The sequence below is a fragment of the Eschrichtius robustus genome, chromosome 1 (assembly GCF_028021215.1).
Source record: "Eschrichtius robustus isolate mEscRob2 chromosome 1, mEscRob2.pri, whole genome shotgun sequence".
Taxonomy (NCBI): domain Eukaryota; kingdom Metazoa; phylum Chordata; class Mammalia; order Artiodactyla; family Eschrichtiidae; genus Eschrichtius; species Eschrichtius robustus.
The window spans coordinates 170,641,267-170,658,393 of NC_090824.1; the positions used below are offsets into that span (position 1 = coordinate 170,641,267).

General features: G+C 41.5%; 1 protein-coding gene and 1 long non-coding RNA gene across 2 annotated transcripts in view; one reads left to right on the plus strand and one right to left on the minus strand.

Annotated features, from left to right (window-relative positions):
- LOC137761331 (uncharacterized) overlaps positions 1-16,696 on the minus strand; it is a 71,820-nt gene extending 55,124 nt beyond the window's left edge. The window contains exons 1-2 of the long non-coding RNA XR_011073415.1: positions 16,468-16,696; positions 7,265-7,347 (exon numbers count right to left, since the gene is read on the minus strand). This is a non-coding gene — a long non-coding RNA (uncharacterized lncRNA). The remainder of the gene's footprint in view (positions 1-7,264; positions 7,348-16,467) is intronic.
- On the plus strand, positions 3,293-3,863 carry LOC137761313 (cytochrome c-like). The gene has a single exon (XM_068538220.1). The coding sequence runs from the start codon at positions 3,315-3,317 to the stop codon at positions 3,492-3,494; it is 180 nt and encodes a 59-aa protein (XP_068394321.1). The 5' UTR covers positions 3,293-3,314; the 3' UTR covers positions 3,495-3,863.
- Positions 16,697-17,127: the final 431 nt, after the last annotated feature.

Here is a 17,127-nt window from a genome sequence, read left to right on the forward strand (position 1 = left end):
TCCTGACAATGTCACTAATGGCCCAAAATGTCTCTTACTAAGGTCCTAAGTTACCTCTGAGGCCCTAAAGCTGTCCATAACTAAGTCCCTGACACTGTCCCTAAGACCCTCAAGTTATCTTTAACTGAGGTCCTGACATCACTAAGGACTTGATGCTGTCTCTAAGAACCTGAGGCTCTCTTTAACTAACGGCCTCACTCTTTCCATAACTATACCTTGATGCTGGCCCTAAAAAAGGCCCTGACACTGGCCCTAACAAATGCCGACGCCATCCCTAATGTAGGCTTTGATGCTGTCAGTAACTAAGGCCCTGATGCTGTCCCTTATAGCCTAAGCTATCACTAAATAACGCCCTGATTCTGTCTGTAACTAAGGCCCTGAATATGTCCCTAACTAAGCCCCTGATGCTGTCCCTAACTAATGACCTGAACTATCTCTTATTAAGACCCTCAAGTTATCTCTAACAGAGGCCCTGAAGCTAGCCCTAACTAATGTCCTGCCGCTGGCCCTAACTGAGGCCCTGAGGCTTTTCCTAACTAAGGACTTGACGATATATCTACTTGAAACCCTGACACTGTCAGTAACTAAGTATCTGACTCTTACCCTAACTAACACCCTAACTTTGTCCCTAACTAAAACTCTGACACTGGTTCTAACTATGGCCCTGACCTGGCCTGAACTAAGGCTCTGAAGATGTCCCTTAGTAACAGCCTAAACTGTGTCTAACTAAAGCCATCAAGTTATCTCTAACTGAAGCCTTGACACTGTGCTTAACTAAGGCGTGTGGCTGTCTCTAACAAAGTCCCTGACGCTGTCCCTCACTAGCACCCTAATGCTGGCCCTAACTTAGGCCCTGATGGTGTCCCTAATAACTTTAAATGTCCCTCAGTTGCCCATGATCCTGTCTAGAACTAAGGCCCTGAATATGTCCCTAAGTAAGTCTCTGACCCTCTCCCTAAGGTCCTGATACTGCCTCTACTCAAGTCACCAACACTGTCTATAATAATGGCCTGACTTTTTCCCTAACTAACACGCTTTTGTTGTCCCTAATGCCCTGACACAAGTCCTAACTATGGCTCTAATCCTGGCCCTAAGACCCTGATGATGTCCCTAATAGCCTTAAATGTCCCTCAGTACTGTCCTGATCCTGTCCATAACTAAGGCCTTGAATATGTCCCTAAGTAAGTCTCTTACGCTGTCCCTAAGGCCCTGAAGCTGTCTCTACCTAAGGCCTTGAGACTGTCTATAATAATGGCCTGAATCTTTCCCTAACTAACACCCTGATGCTGTCCTTAGCTAAGCCCACACACTGGCCATAACTACGGCCCTGACACTGCCCTTTCTAAGGCTCTGACGATGTCCCTAAGGAACAGCCTGAACTATGTCTAACAAAGGCCCTCAAGTTATCTATAACAGAGGCCTTGACACTGTCCCTAACTTAGGCCTTGACACTGTCCCTTATAGCTTAATCAGTCAGTAACTAATGCCCTGCTTCTGTCTGTATCTAAAGCCCTGAATATGTCCCTAAGCCCCTGACGCTGACCCTAACTAATGTCCTTATGCTAGCCCTAACCAAGGCCCTGAAGCTCATCCTAACTAAGGACTTGACACTATGTCTACTTTAAAGACTGACACTGTCCTTAATGAAGGACCTGACTGTTTCCCTAACACTCTAATTTCGACCCTAATTAATGCCCTGATACTGGTTCTAACTATGGCCCTGATCCTGTCTTTAACTAAGGCTCTGAAGATATACCTAAGTAACAACCTGAACTGTGTCTAACTAAGGCCTTCAAGTTATCTCTAACTGAAGCCTTGACACTGTGCCTAACTAAGGACCTGATGATGTCCCTAATACCCTTAGATGTCTCTCAGCATCCCCCTGATCCTGTCCATAACTAAGGCCCTGGAATGCCCCTAAGTAATTCTCTAAGGCTGTCCCTAACTAAGGTGCTGAAGCTGTCTCTACCTAAGGCTCTGACACTCTACGTCCTGACTCTTTCCCTAACATCCTGACACTGGTCCTAACTACAGACCTGACACTAGCTCTATTAAGGCCCTGATGTTGTCCCTAAGTAACTGTCCCTAAGCCTGAACTGTGTCTAACTAAGACCCTCAAGATATCTCTAACTGAAGCACTGACACTGTCCTTCACTAAGCCCCTGATGCTGTCCCTAGCTAATGGCCTGAGCTATAACTTACTAAGGCCCTAACCATGTCCCTAAGACCCTGACACTCTAACTTAGGCCTTGACACAGTCACTTACAGCCTAAGCTGTCACTAAATATCACCCTGATCCTGTCCATAACTAAGGCCCTGAATATGTCTCTTAGTAAGTCGCTGACAATCTCTCTAACAGCCTGAATTGTCTCTTACTAAGGCTCTCAAGTTTTCTCTAACAGAGGCCCTGACGCTGTCCCTAACTAAGGCCTGAAGATGGCCCTAGCTAACACCCTAACACTGGCCCTAGCTAACGCCCTAACGCTGGCCCTAACTAACACCATGAAACTGCTATGGCCCTGATCCTGTTCATAACTAAGGTCCTGAATATGTCCCTAAGTAAGTCTCTGCCACTATCCTTAACTAAGGCCCTGACCCTGTCTAAATAGTGGCCAGACTCTTTCCCTAACACACGGATGCTCTCCCTCACTAACTCCCCAACAATGGTCATAACTATGGCCCTGATGCTGCCCTATCTAAGGCCCTGATAATGTCCCTAACTAACAGCCTGAACTGTCTCTTACTAAGGCCCTCAAGTTATCTCTGAGGTCCTGACACTGTCCCTAACTAAGGCCCTGATGCTGGCCCTTACTAAGGCCTCGCCCCAGTGTTCCAGACTGCTGGGCAGTTTTCTCTTGTCCACATCTCTAGCCAGATGCCTGTCATTGGCCAATCTAAGATTCTGTGATGCAGTGGTCCCATGTGGGATGTGCCTTAGTAGGCTCACCTGCGGGAGGTGGGTCATGGCCACTCCACCCTCCAAGGGACCACAGCTCAGTGTGGGAATCTCTCAGCCAGTGTCTGAACACAGGGTTCTATGTCCTTGTTTGTTTTAAAACCCTTGGAGTTACCTCTAACATTTTTTAAATGGATCTCCCCCTCAGCATATTTATAATATAAATTATTTACCGCATTAAAATTCAGGAATGACATTATTAGAATAAGCAGGAAGACACAGGATGCCCCCCCACCACCACCAATGATCTATTACTTGGAGGATCATAAAATTCTAATGAGAAGGGGATTCGAGAGCGGGACGTTCAGCTTGCGAGCGGGAACTTCTTAGTCGTACACGGAGAAAGAATGATTTAAAAATGGGTGATGTTGAGGAGGGCAAGAAGATTTTTGTTCAGAAGTGTGCCCAGTGCCATACTGTGGAAAAGGGAGGCAAGCACAAGACTGTACTTCCCAAGAAGTACATCCCTGGAACAAAAATGATCTTTGCTGGCATTAAGAAGAAGGGAGAAAGGGCAGACTTGATAGCTTATCTCTAAAAAGCTACTAATGAGTAGTAGTTGGCCACTGCCTTATTTATTATGAAACAAATGTCTCATGACTTTTTATGTGTACCATATTTAAATTGATCTCATACACTAGAATTCAGATCATGAATGGCTGATGTAATATTTCTGTCCTGATTTAAATAAGATTGGCTTGTGGCTAAATGAATATGGTCAGCTTTTTGAATTTTGATAGTAATTCTGGTTCAACAAGTACTATCACTGTTTTCCTCTTCTAAAGAGATGATTAAACTTGAATAAGGAATGTTAAACTTTTCAGGGATATGGTGAATGCCTTCTCAAACCCTATAGGAGATTGGTTTTATATTTAGATTTCTATAACTGGTTATATTAATATATTTAAATATTGAGACGCTCCCTTCACTGTCTCATAGACCAGCAAGATTCACCTGTGTTTCAAGTTGTGTTCATTCACCTGTTAAGTCAAGGGCTGAAGAAACACTGACAATGCCCACTTTATCTTTTTGGTCTTAACTATGCCAATTTAATTAAAATTCTCCATCTAAAAAAAAAAAAATTCTAATGAGAAAACACCTACTCTCATCACCCTCTTGGGCATCAGCACAAGGTGGGAACAGCTGCATTCTTTATTTATCCCTCCGATTTTCCCAGAACCTTTCCTTCAAGGAGAAATCTCTGGGCTCTGCAGGAACTACGAGTGGTGACCATCAGGTAAATCTGAGACTGAAAAGCAAGAGACGGGAGGAGATGAGAATTAGTGATGGGGAGAAGCAGGGGAGTCCACATTCAATCTCAGGCTGAGAGTCAGGGCTAATCTCCAACGAAGGTAAGGACCACCAGGAGCTGGCCCCACTGGCTTTGTCACCTGGTGTGGGGATTGGGGACAGCCAAACCACCATGGCCACTCTCAGAGAAGTAAAGAAGGTGAGAGGGCACCCCTGGCAGCCAGATTGAAAGTGGTCACTGCTATGAAATAAGATGCCCTTTTCAGAAAAGCGAAGGATGTTCTCTTCATTCTCAAAGACTTGCAAATACTCTGTGTTCTTCTGGAGGCATGCTGAAGCCTTCAGTGTTTGAGGGCAGTAATGGAAGGAATCTGGGCTCAAAACAATCCAGCACTCACTCCTTGAGGGTGCTGAGGATGACCAGTGTCCACCCCTTGGGTGCTGTGGGGCCTGAAATCCCCTTATCACCTAGGATGGGAGGGGCCACACACACACTCCCCTGGACCAGCACGGGGGCTGGGCTGGTGGGCTATAGACCTTTATCAGATACATGATTTACAAACATCTTGTGTAATTTTGGATGGTGGATTACCTTTTTCCTTGCTCCTTTTATTCACAACAGTTTTTTGTTTTGAGGAAGTCCAATTCATCTATTTTGTCTCTTGTTGCTTGTGCTTTTGGTAGCAGATCTAAGAAATCATGGCCAAATCCAAGGTCATGAAGATTTACTCTCATGTTTTATTCTCCGAGTTTTATAATTTTGGTTCTTACATCTAGGCCTTTGATCCATTTTGAGTTGATTTTGTATACAGGGGGAGGTAAGGGTCCAACTTTATTCTTTTGCATGTGGGTATCCTGTTGTCCCAGCACCTGTGCTAATTGTTTGGGAGAAAATATTTGCAAATGATGCAACCATCAAGGGCCTAATTTCCAAATATACAAACAGCTCATACAACTCAAAAAAAAAAAAAAAAATCAAAAAATGGGCAGAAGCTCTAATTAGACATTTCTCCAAAGAAAACATACAGATGGGCAATAGGCACATGAAAAGATGCTCCACATCGCTAATTATTAGAGCAATGCAAATCAAAACTACAATGAGGTACCACCTCACACTGATCAGAATGGCCATCATTAAAACGTCTACAAATAAATGCTGGAGGGGGTGTGGAGAAAAGAAAACCCTCCTACACTGTTGGTGGGAATGTAAATTGGTGCAGTCACTATGAAAAACAATATGGAGGTTCCTCAAAAAACTAGAGTTGCCATATGAACCAGCAATCCTACTCCTGGGCATATATCCAGACAAAACTATAATTCAAAAAGATACATACACCACTATGTTCATAGCAGCACTATTCACAATAGCCAAGACATGAAAACAACCTGAATGTCCATCAACAGAAGAATGGATAAAGAAGATGTGATATATACATATACACACACAATGGAATGCTACTCAGCTATAAAAAAAGAGTGAAATAATGCCATTTACAGCAACATGGATGGACCTAGAGGTTATCATACTAAGTGAAATAAGTCAGACAGAGAAAGACAAATACCAAATGATATCACTTATTGTGGAATCTAAAATGAGACACAAATGAACATATCTACCAAACAGAAACAGATTCATAGATATAGAAAACAGACTTGTAGTTGCCAAGGGGAAGAAGCAGGGAGGGATGGATTGGGAGTTTGGGATTAGCAGATGCAAACTATTACATATAGGATGGATAAACAACAAGCTCTTACTGTATAGCATAGGGAACTATATTCAATATCCTGTAATAAACCATAATGGAAAAGTGTATGAAAAAGAGTATATATATTTTTATATATATATATCTGAATCACTTTGCTGTACAACAAAAATTAACACAACATCGTAAATCAACTATACTTGAATAAAACAAATTTAAAAAAAATTAAGTTGAGATTATACCAATTAGTTTGAAGGCACTTTTATAAAGTAGGCCTTATTCCTCTTGTCCTTTCATACTGGGACAAATGTATAAATAGACAGAAACTAAACCAGGATTACTCCAGTCTGAACTCATATCACACAGAACTTTAAATTGTTGAACAAACTATTAACACCAGTTACACCATTGGGATGTCCTGATGCAATATCAAGGTTGTAAACCTTGTATCAAGCCTGCAGAATCCACTAAATATGGAAATTCAAACTGAAATGAAGCCAAATATCCCATGACTTCTCCAAAACTAGTTATTCGACAATCAGTTGGAAACCATATGCAATCAAATGAATGTAGACAGTAACAACTATACCCTTCCTTTTTTTTCTTTTTAGATGAGGATGGTATTTAAGGTGATGTCTTGGGCCATTTCAGGGAGTTACTCAATTTCCTGGGTAGCTCCCATGCACACAGGAGGAGCACATGTCATTTAACTTGTTTGTGCAACTATGTGAAGGTAGTTAATACCACAAAACTGTATACTTAAAATGCATTAAATGGTAAATGTCATGTTTTGTATTTTTAATAACAATGAAAAAAAAAGCATAGTGCTGATATTTGTTACAACATAAATGAATATTAAAAACATCCTTAGTGGAAAAAAGCCATACAGAAAAGGCCACCCAGATCCCATATTTATCTTGTCTGCTTTAAATCCATAAAGGTTGTCCAAATGAGGGAAAAACTCAGTAACGGTTCCAGAAAAAGAAAACTAGATCAGGATGGAAAAAGACATTTTCATACAGTTGGGACAGCGGGTGAAAATTTATGTGGGCCTGTGTATTAAATTATAATGTGAAAATCATGATTTCCTCATTTAGGGGTTATGTGCTAGTTCTTCAGGAGAATGTCCCTGTTTTGGGTAAAACACACTGAGCATTTTGTGTGAAGTGGCAAATGTGAGTACTTTTTGCCATTACTGAAAGTTTTCCGTACACTTTAAATTACTCGAAAGTGAATTACTTTTCAGAACAACCATGTCAATACCATACCAGAAAATCAGATAAGACAGCCATCAAACTTTATTATAGAGGCCAAGACTTACCCAGACCAAGTTCACCAAGTAAGTGATACTTACTTCCCTTGTAGGAGTCCACATGATATTAAGAGGCACCATGGGAAGAGTATAGTAGCTACCATGTCTTGGGTCCTGTGGATTACCTGGGATGCAGTAGAAACAGTGAGCTTTTAGCATTACAATTTTTCACATTACTTCAAAAAACATGTTAAAAAAATAAATTCAGTAAAGTTGCAAAGTATGGAATCAATATGCACAAACCAGTTTTGTTTCTATACACTAATAACAAACAATCAGAAAGAAAAATTAAGAAAAGAATCCCATTTACAATTCCATCAGAGAGAACAAACTGTTTACGAATAAATTTAACCAAGGGCATGAAAGACCTATACTCAGAAAACTATAGGACACTGATAAAGAAATTGAAGACACAATAGAAAACAATATTCCATGCTCATGCATCAGAAAAATTACCATCATTAAAATGTTTATTCTACCCTAAGCCATCAACAAACAGTGCCAGGAAAACTAGACACCAGACTCCAAAGAACGACACTGGTCACCATCTACACTGCACAAAAACTAACTAAAAGCCCACAAGGTTCCATATTAAACCCTTTCTCTCCTGAGTCCCCTGAAGATGCACCCCACCCACCCAGCAGTCAGCTGCACTGGAAGTTTCTCCCCACTTGCTCATTTCTTCCTCTGTGGCATCTCCTCACCAGTGGGTCCTGAGAAAACCCAGCTCCTGTCAGTGTGGACACTGCCCCATGGTCCAGAAACCTAAGCCCTGATGGGAGACAAAGCTCCTTGTCCACTTGTCACGGAGCAAACTCTGTGGGCAGGATGCACCTGTGCCCGCAGTGTCAGAGAGGTGGGTTCAGCGCCCCCTGTGGGACATCAGAGAAGTGCTGGGAGCACCGCACTCAAACCCAGAGGCCTCATCCCAAATGCAGTTCTGCTGTATATACTAAGTTTGAAAATCCAAACTGAGATGGAGCCAAGTATCTCACCATATCTTCTCAAAAGATAGTTAAGGAACAATTAATTAGAAACCATATGTAATGAAATGAATGTAGACACAAACTTTACAACTTAAACCAAAATTCACTCAAAATTGCCCATAGACAAATCTAAATTACCAAACTATAAAAATTCTAGAATCTGAGAACAAAAGAAAATCTACATGACCTTGGGTCTGGTGATCCATTTTAAAACACACAACACCAAAAGTCTATCAACAAAAGAAAAATAATTAATAATGTAGACTTTATAAGATTAAAAATTTCTACTCTATGAAAGACCTTATTCAGAAAACCACAAACTGGAAGAAACTATTTCCAAAACACATATCTGATAAAGGATTTGTACGCAATTAAAACTTGGTAAAGATTGAAACACACACCTGGCCAAAGAAAGATAAACAGAAAACAAGCACACAACAGTATACTCAAGATGCTGGTGGAATGCATGTACAACCTACTTTAGAAGACAGTTTGGCAGTTTTTTCCAAATCTAAACAGTCTCACCTTAGGATCCAAGAAGCGTACCTCTTGTACTTAGACAACTGTTTTGAAAAACTGTGTTCAAACAAAAACAAGCATTAAGTAATGCACAGCAGCTCTACTCATAATGGCTAAAAACTTAAAGCTATCAGGATGTCCTTCTGTAAATGAATTCGTAAGCAAATTAGAGGACATACATCTCAAGGGGAGCAGAATACACCACCCTAAAATACGCCCATTTGACAAAAGGATTATTTTGGACTGATTAATTAAAAAAATAGCAGACCCAGGAGAATCCTTGAAAACCAAGTAGAAAATGCCCTTTTATGAAGTAAATTTACATTTACTAAGGATATCTCCATTTGTAAGTGTGTGTCCCTCTCTGGACCAGGAACTGAATGATGACTAAATATCAAGAAAAACTTGTCAATGGAATAGGCCTGGATGTAAATCTGCATAACAACCATACCCTTGTTTACTGTGCTTTGCCTAATAATCTCTCTTAAATGGCTTCCTCCATTCCCTAACATCTTTCTTTTGTTCTCAGCTGAAGGTAGTATTTAAGGTGATGGCTTGGGTCATTTCAGGGAGTGACTCAGTTTTCCTGGGTATCTTTCAAGTATACAGGAGGTATGCATGGTATATTTTAAACTTCCGATTGTTTTTCTCCAGTTCATCTCCCTTTCATTACGGGGGGGGGGGGGGGGGGGGGCGCGGTTCCAATGAAGAACATAGAAGGGTAGAGGGAAAATTATTTTTCCTCTCATAAAATGCAATGCAATAGTATTTGGAGATATAAAGGAATGAACCATCAACCCGTGCAACAACAACAAAAAAAGGATAAATCTAACACTTACATTGCTAAGTGAAAGAATCCAGTCTGAAGTGCTACACACTGTATGACCTCATTTATATGACATTCTAGCAAAGGCAAATCAGACATGGTAAACAGTTTATGGAATATGTGGTTGAAATAGTCCATATGATACTTTAGTGGTGAATACCTGTCATTATGCATTTGTCTACACCCACAGATTTTTACAACCCAACAATTATAATCTATTCAAATTTAGTTACTTAGGATATGGGAGTGTCAAAGACTGGAGTACAGAATATAACAAAGAACCTAACTGATTTAGAAATGTATGAAAAAACTCACTGTTGGTGGTGGGACAAAATGGGCTGACCTAAATTAACTTTGGAAATGAACGGAATCTGTAAGTCAAAGGCAAAATGTACCATACATAAACAGTGGACTCTAAGTTCTTTCCCATGGTGGGTAGTAGCTAACAGTACTGAAACTACTGTATCAGTAATCGAATGGAACAAGCACTGAATTTAATAAATGACAAATGGTGGAAGCCAGGTTTCTTACCAATGGAGTGGGAAGTTACAGACAAAGGGAGAAGGTTACAATATCCATGTCATAACAGATCAGGTTGGAGACATCAGTATAAACTGTCTTTAGCCTAATAGAGATACACATAGTTCCACATGGAAATCTTTATAATTATGTGTATATGTATAGGCTGGGATACGTGCATATATTTCCACGCATTGTCAGCTGAGCCTATTTAGCTCCCACATGTAAGTTTTTAATACTATTCTCTAATAAGAGGAACAAGGGCTCTTTGAAGAAAGGGCTGATACTAGGACTGAGACAGTAAATATGTGAAGCAGGATAATCTTAAAATATCAGAAAGTAAAAAAGTACCAAAAAAAAAAAAAAACCACTTAAGAAAAATTATGTAAAATGAGAACAGGAGCAAATGGAAAAAGCTCTCAATAGCCAAAGCAAGAATGAACTAAGCAGTCTAATAATGCAATACTGGATTATAACTAGAAGTTTACAATAATTGTTCACATGTCCAAAAATAAATTACACAGTTTTTTATGAATGGTGTTAAATAGAAATCTCCTATCCAGAAAGATTCTAAACAATTCACATAGACACTCAGCTGTCCATCAAGGATGTGAAGCTAACTCCCCTCTCCTCAAGTGTGGGTTCTGCATTATGACTTTCTCCTAAATAAGACACACAGGATGGACATGGGAAAAAAATTAACCTCACTGTGGGAAAACTTGACAAACACTACCTCAGCTAGGTAACCAAATTTAAGAATATAAGTGATAAATTCCCTTGAGAGCCTGTTCTCTTGATATATAGTGAAGAGGAAGCACTTTACCTCTGTAATCTGCATTTTCAAAAGCCACGTCTAATCACAACAAAAACACCAAGAAAATCCCAGTGCAGGGCAGTCTACAAAATACCTGACCAGTCCTCCTCCACACTGTCAAGGTCATAGAAACAAGGAGAGTCTGAGCAACTGTCAAGGCCCAGAAGAGACTAAACAGACATTATGACCACATGTCCTTTGTGATCCTGGAACAAGGAAAGGTATAACAAAGGGAGCGTGAACATGGACTTCAGTTAATAATAAAGTATCAATATTTGTTCATTATTTGTGATGATTCTGTAGAAAATTAGACAGGAAAAATTAAAAGTCAAATAAGAGAAACCTATTGTAACAAACTGGAAATCTACAGGAAACAGGTGATTTCTTTGTAAAAACACATTACCAAAATGGACCCTAAATTAAGGAAAATACAAAAAGACTAATTAAACACTGAGGAACCTCTTCCCCCTACTGGTTATCCTCTATCACTGTTCCAGGGTTTCCCTCTCCCAGGACAGGGAGGGAACAGGGACAGAGCTGTTTGGCAGCTCCCCAAATACCTGACCCCACCCAGTATCTTCATCTCCCCCAGCCATGTGAGGACACCTGAGGATGGATCAGGGATTTATTGATTCAGATGTGTCAACTAGGACTTTTTTTTATTCCCAGTGACTGGACACACTTACTGAAGTAAAATAAATTAGTATTTATTGTAAGGGTAGAAATAAATTAATACTGGCAAGTGGCAAGTTTAAGAATGGGTTTGGACCTGGCAGGTCCAGTGACTCATACTATCTCAGTGTGGTCTTGCTCCTTTCCAAAACTCTGTCCTGCTCAGGGCCTTTGGGTGATCCCATTCACAGGCACAGTCTCTCTCACTGTCCTTGGGCCAACAGCAATTCTAGGCTGACAACCACTCACCATCCTTTTTCCAAGAAAGAGCTTCTCCTTTTCTTGGGTACCAAGAAAAGTCATGGTTTTAAATTCCTTTGGCCTGGCTTGGGTTACATTCTCATCCTTGACCCATCAAAGGAACCAGAAGATGGAAAATGGGACTGGCTAGATGTGGGTTGTAAACCCATCTTCGAGCTAGGTGGAACGTGAGGTCATCCTTCTGGAACTGTTTGGACTGGAAGCAGGTGAGATGTAATTCCCAAAGGAAAACTGAGGCACTAGACTTGGGCATGAGAACAGATGCTGGCTGAGAGAAAGCAGCAGATTCTACGTCAATGACAGCTCACTGCACAGCACAGAATCTGACACAAAAGGAAAAAAGTGGTTCACTTAGGGTCAGGGGCTGCAGCTACCCATCCAGTGTGCTCTTACTGCCCTCTCAAGAGGGCAAGAAGTTCTTTCACTTGCTGAAAAGGCAGGATCGTTGTTGGTGGTAAACTCAAAGTCTCCTGCCTTGGGCATCAGGTCCTCACATCTCAGGGTTTGGCCCAGGATAGCCTATGTGCCCTCAGAAAACACACAGACCTCATTCCTGCCCCTGAGAGGTGGGAGCCCTTGAGTCATGCCATCTCCCTGGCCATATTAATTACTCACCCCTGAAGAACAATGCTGCTCATTTTCCAGTTTCTTCTCTCTCCTTTACTAAGGGAAGAAACCAAATGCTAGGGTGGTAAGGAAACTCTTGTGCAATGAAGTAATGGGAGGTTCAAGAATTATTCCATGCCATGGAACCCATAATTGGCAGGCTTTCCAGAGGCCACATGGATGCATGTGGCTCTCCAAGACCATGCAGCCTCAGTATGAACCTCCCATTGGGAGGCCCAGTTACTCCCATATCTTTGATTCTTAATGAATATGAACGTCAAAATTTCTAACAACTGAAGGGACAAAGGATTGCAGGGCCATGGTCTGCTGTATGGTTGTTGTGTCAGGGACACACTCAGATGTTTAGTGTTATTACCTCTCTTGGCAGGCTACGAGGCTGTGAAGGCTGTGAAGAGGAGGACCTTTTCTCAACCACATGGACATTGATAGTTGAAACATCTCAAAGGAATGTCTACACTGCCCAGGTAGCTGTTCCATTGCCCAGCAGCATGGTCAGCTCAGTGATTGTCCATGGGGTCTTGACAGGGCCCAGGCTGGACTGAGCTAGAGGACCACAGATGCCTGCCTGGATGCTCAGAGGTCAAGGACTGTCCTGCCTGAGACTTGATTGTCTATTGATGCCCAGTCAGATGGGACAAAGCATGCCTGCAGTCCCAGGAGGGTCCCACCAGCCCTCAAGTAGGCTGGGGGCTGGCAGGTTGTTACACTCAGTCCTGCATAAATCCACACATGTCCATTGAGTGCCCTCCTGCCTGGGCTCTGCTGGAACCTGGGGCTGCCCAGGCAGAGTGAAGCCAGCACCACCTTTCCCAGATGGGAGGGCAGGAAGAAACCTGCGTGACTTGACACCTTCCACAACCCTTGACTAACATCGAGTTTGATTTGAAACACTCAGAAACAGTACAGACATTTCATTCTTCTCTCAGAGCCCAGGACTGGGGGGTAGAAAAACAGTGGTCCAGCTCAACTCCCTGACTCATGTGTGACCCTGGGCAAATCGTGTCCATCCTGGAGACCTCAGAGAGGAGAAGGGAAGAGCAAAGGGGGCCAATTATGCTTAAACCTAACCCTAACCCTAAAGAAATCTAACCTCTAACCCTAACACCCTAAGCCCAGACCCCTAGACCCTCTACCCTGACTCTCCAACCCTGACCCCTGACCTCTAAACCCTGACACTGACTTAAACCCCAGACCTAAATCCTAGCCTAGTGGATACCGAGGGTATGCACCCTGGAATAAACCAAGGGATTCATGACCTTGCATTTAGCAATAGTTTCTTATATCTCAAACTAAAGCTCAAGCAATGAAAGAAAAAAAATAGATCAACTGGAGTTCCTCAAAATTACAAACATTTGTACATCAAAAGAGGCTATCCAGAAAGTAAAAAGACAGCCCAAAGAATGGAAGAAAATATTGGCACATTATATCTGATGAGAGCCTTTATCCAGAATCTATCAAGAACTTTTACCACTCAACAAAAGAGCAACCCAATTTTTTAAATGGACAAAGGACTTGAATGGACTGTTCTCCAGACAAGGCATACAAATGGTCAGCAAGCACATGAAGAGATGTCAAACATCAGTAGTCATGATGGAAATGCAAATTAAAACCACAACTTTTCACACACACTAGAATGGTTATATTAAGAATAAACAAAAATAACAAATGTTGGCAACAATGTAGAGAAATTGGAACTCTTAAACTTTACTTGTGGAAATGTAAAATGGTGCAATCTATGTGTGCTAAATTTTGGCATTTTCTCAAAAATATAAAAATGTAATTATCATGTTTCAACAACTCCACTCCTAGATATATATCCAAAGAATTGAAAACAGGTGTTCAAATAAAAACTTGTACACCAATATCCATAGCAGCACTATTCACAATAGCCCAAGGTAAGAACAATTAAAATGTCCACCAATGGGTGAATGGATAAGCAAAATAGGGTAGATCCGTAAGATGCATTATTCTGCCATATAAAGGAATAAAGTAAAATGGTGCAAGCAGCTGTGGAAAAGAGTAGGGGGGCTCCTCAAAAACTTAAACATAGAATTAACATAGAATCCCTCAATTCCACCCCAGGGTATACACCCAAAATATTTAAAAGCAAGGACAGGAACAGATATTTTGTACCCCATATTCATAGCAGCATTATTCACAGTAGCCAAGAGGTGGAAGCAACTGGAGGGTCCTTCAGCAGATGAATGGATAAACATAATGTAGTATATACACCATGGAATGCAATTCAACCTTTAAAACTAAGGTGATTCTCACACAGGCTACAATGTGGATAAACCTTGAAGTCATTATGCTAAGTGAAACAAGCCAGACACAAAAGGACAGACATTCTATGAGTCCACTAGTATTTGATATCCAGATAAGTCAAATTCAAAGACAAAAAGCAGAATAAGGTTGCCAGGGGTTGAGGGGAATAAGTGTTTAATGGTTACAATTTCACTTGGGGAAAATGAAAAAGTTCTGGAGATGGATGGTAAGGATATTTTTACAACGTGAATGAACGTAATGCTATAGAAGTGTATACTTAAAACTGTTTAAATGATGTTATATTTTTTAATCACAATGAAAAAAAAATGATACATGTTACAGCATGGAAAAACACTGAAAACATCCTAAGTGAAAGAAGCCATACAGAAAAAGTCACACAGATCATACTCATCTTGTACACTTCAAATTCATGAAGGTTTTTAAAACGAGGGAAAGCCCCAGTGATGGTTCCAGAAAAAGAAAACCGGATTAGAATGGAAAAAGACATTTCCACAAAGGTGGGGCAGCTGCTGAAAGTTGAAGTGGTCCTGTGGATAGGATTATAATGTGGAAACCATAATTATTCCTCATTTTGGGGCTATGTGCTGGTTCCCTGGGAGAGTGGCCCTGTTTTGGGTAAAACACACTGCACTTGGTGTGAACGTAGAAAACTTTGTACTGCTATTTAAAGTTTAAACATTTGAAGTTTACTAGAAAATAAATTACTTTCAATACAACCATGTCAGTAACATGCCAGAAAATCAGAGATGACATCAAACATTGCTATAGAGGCCAAGACTTACCCAGGCCAAATTCAACCAAAGTGGTGATGCTAATCGCCCTTGTAGGGGTCCCCATGGTATTAAGAGGCACGGTGGTAAGATTATATTAGCAGCCACTATGTCTTGGGTGCTGTGGATGACCTGGGTATAGTTGGAACACAGTAGGATTTCTGAATTCTAGCTTTCTACATGAAACCACCAAAAGACTGTCAGAACTAAAAAATGAGTTCAACAAAACTGCAGGATCATTTGTGATTCTATACATTAATAATGAACTCTCAGAAAGAGAAATTAAGAAAACAATTCCATTTACAATCGCACCCAAAAAAAAACTAGCAGTAAATTTAACGAAGGACTTGAAAGACCTGCACACTGAAAACTGTAAAGACATTGATGAAAGAAACTGAACAGACCCAAAAAAATGGAAAGATATCCCACCCTCATGGGTGAAAATATTGTTAAAATGTCCATTCTACCCAAAGCAACCTACACATTCACGCAGTCACTACCAAAATTTCAATGACATTTTTCACAGAAACAAAAAACAATTTGTGTGGAGCCACAAAGGACGCAGAAGAGCCAAAGCGACACTGAGAAAGGAAAACAGGCTGGAGGCGTTGCCCTCCCTGACTTCAATCTATATTATGAAGCTAAAGGCACCAAAAAAAGTGTGGAATTGGCACAGAAACAGGCACACAGACCAGAGAGCCCAGAAAGAAACCTACAGGTACGTGGTCAGTTAATTCACAAAAAAAGGAGCCAAGAACATACACCGGGGAAAGGACAGTTCCCTCAGTAAACGGTGCCGGGGAAAATGGACGACACACGCCAAGGAACAACACCGGCTAAAAACTGACTAAAAACCCACAACTTTCCACAACAAGCCATTCCAGTCCTGGGTCCTGTGAAGACAGACACCCCTCAGGAGTCGGCCGCACACAGGAACCTTCTCCCCTCTTCTCACTTTTCCTCACCTTTTCCGTCAGCCGCGCCACCTCCCGGCCGGTCCTGAGGAGACGGGGCTCCCGTCAGCGTGAACTGGACTCCACAACGTCCCAAAGCCGAAGCCTCAGCAACTCCTGAGGAGACCTGGCTCCCGTTAGCGTGGACTCGACCCTGTGTTGTCCTGAAGCCCCCGCGTTGTCAGCATGGATTCAGCCCCATGTGTTCCAGAAGCCAAAGCCCCAGCGAGTCCTGAGGAGACCAGGCTCGCGTCAGCTGCCAGGGGAAGCCAAGGCCGCAGGCCGAACACGCATTCCCAAAGGGGATCAGAGAGGCGGGCTCTGCGTTCCCTGCCAGCCAATGGGAAAGCGCAGACCAAGCCGCCCTCACAGTTTAGTGGAGACCCCACCCCCTGAGGGCGGTTCTGCTAGATCCATTAAACTGGAAATTCAAACTGAAATAGAGGCAGTATCCCATAACTTCTCCAAAATACTTAAGGAACAATTAACTTGAAACAGTATGGAATGAAGTGAAGGTAGACACAAACTTTAAAACTTACACCAAAGTCACTGAAATTTATTAACAGACAGTTAAGACGCGAAACTATGGAAATTACAGAGATAAACATAGAAAATCTACATGACCTTGGGCTTGGTCTGTAGATAATAAGCTTTGAGTTTTAACACACAAAA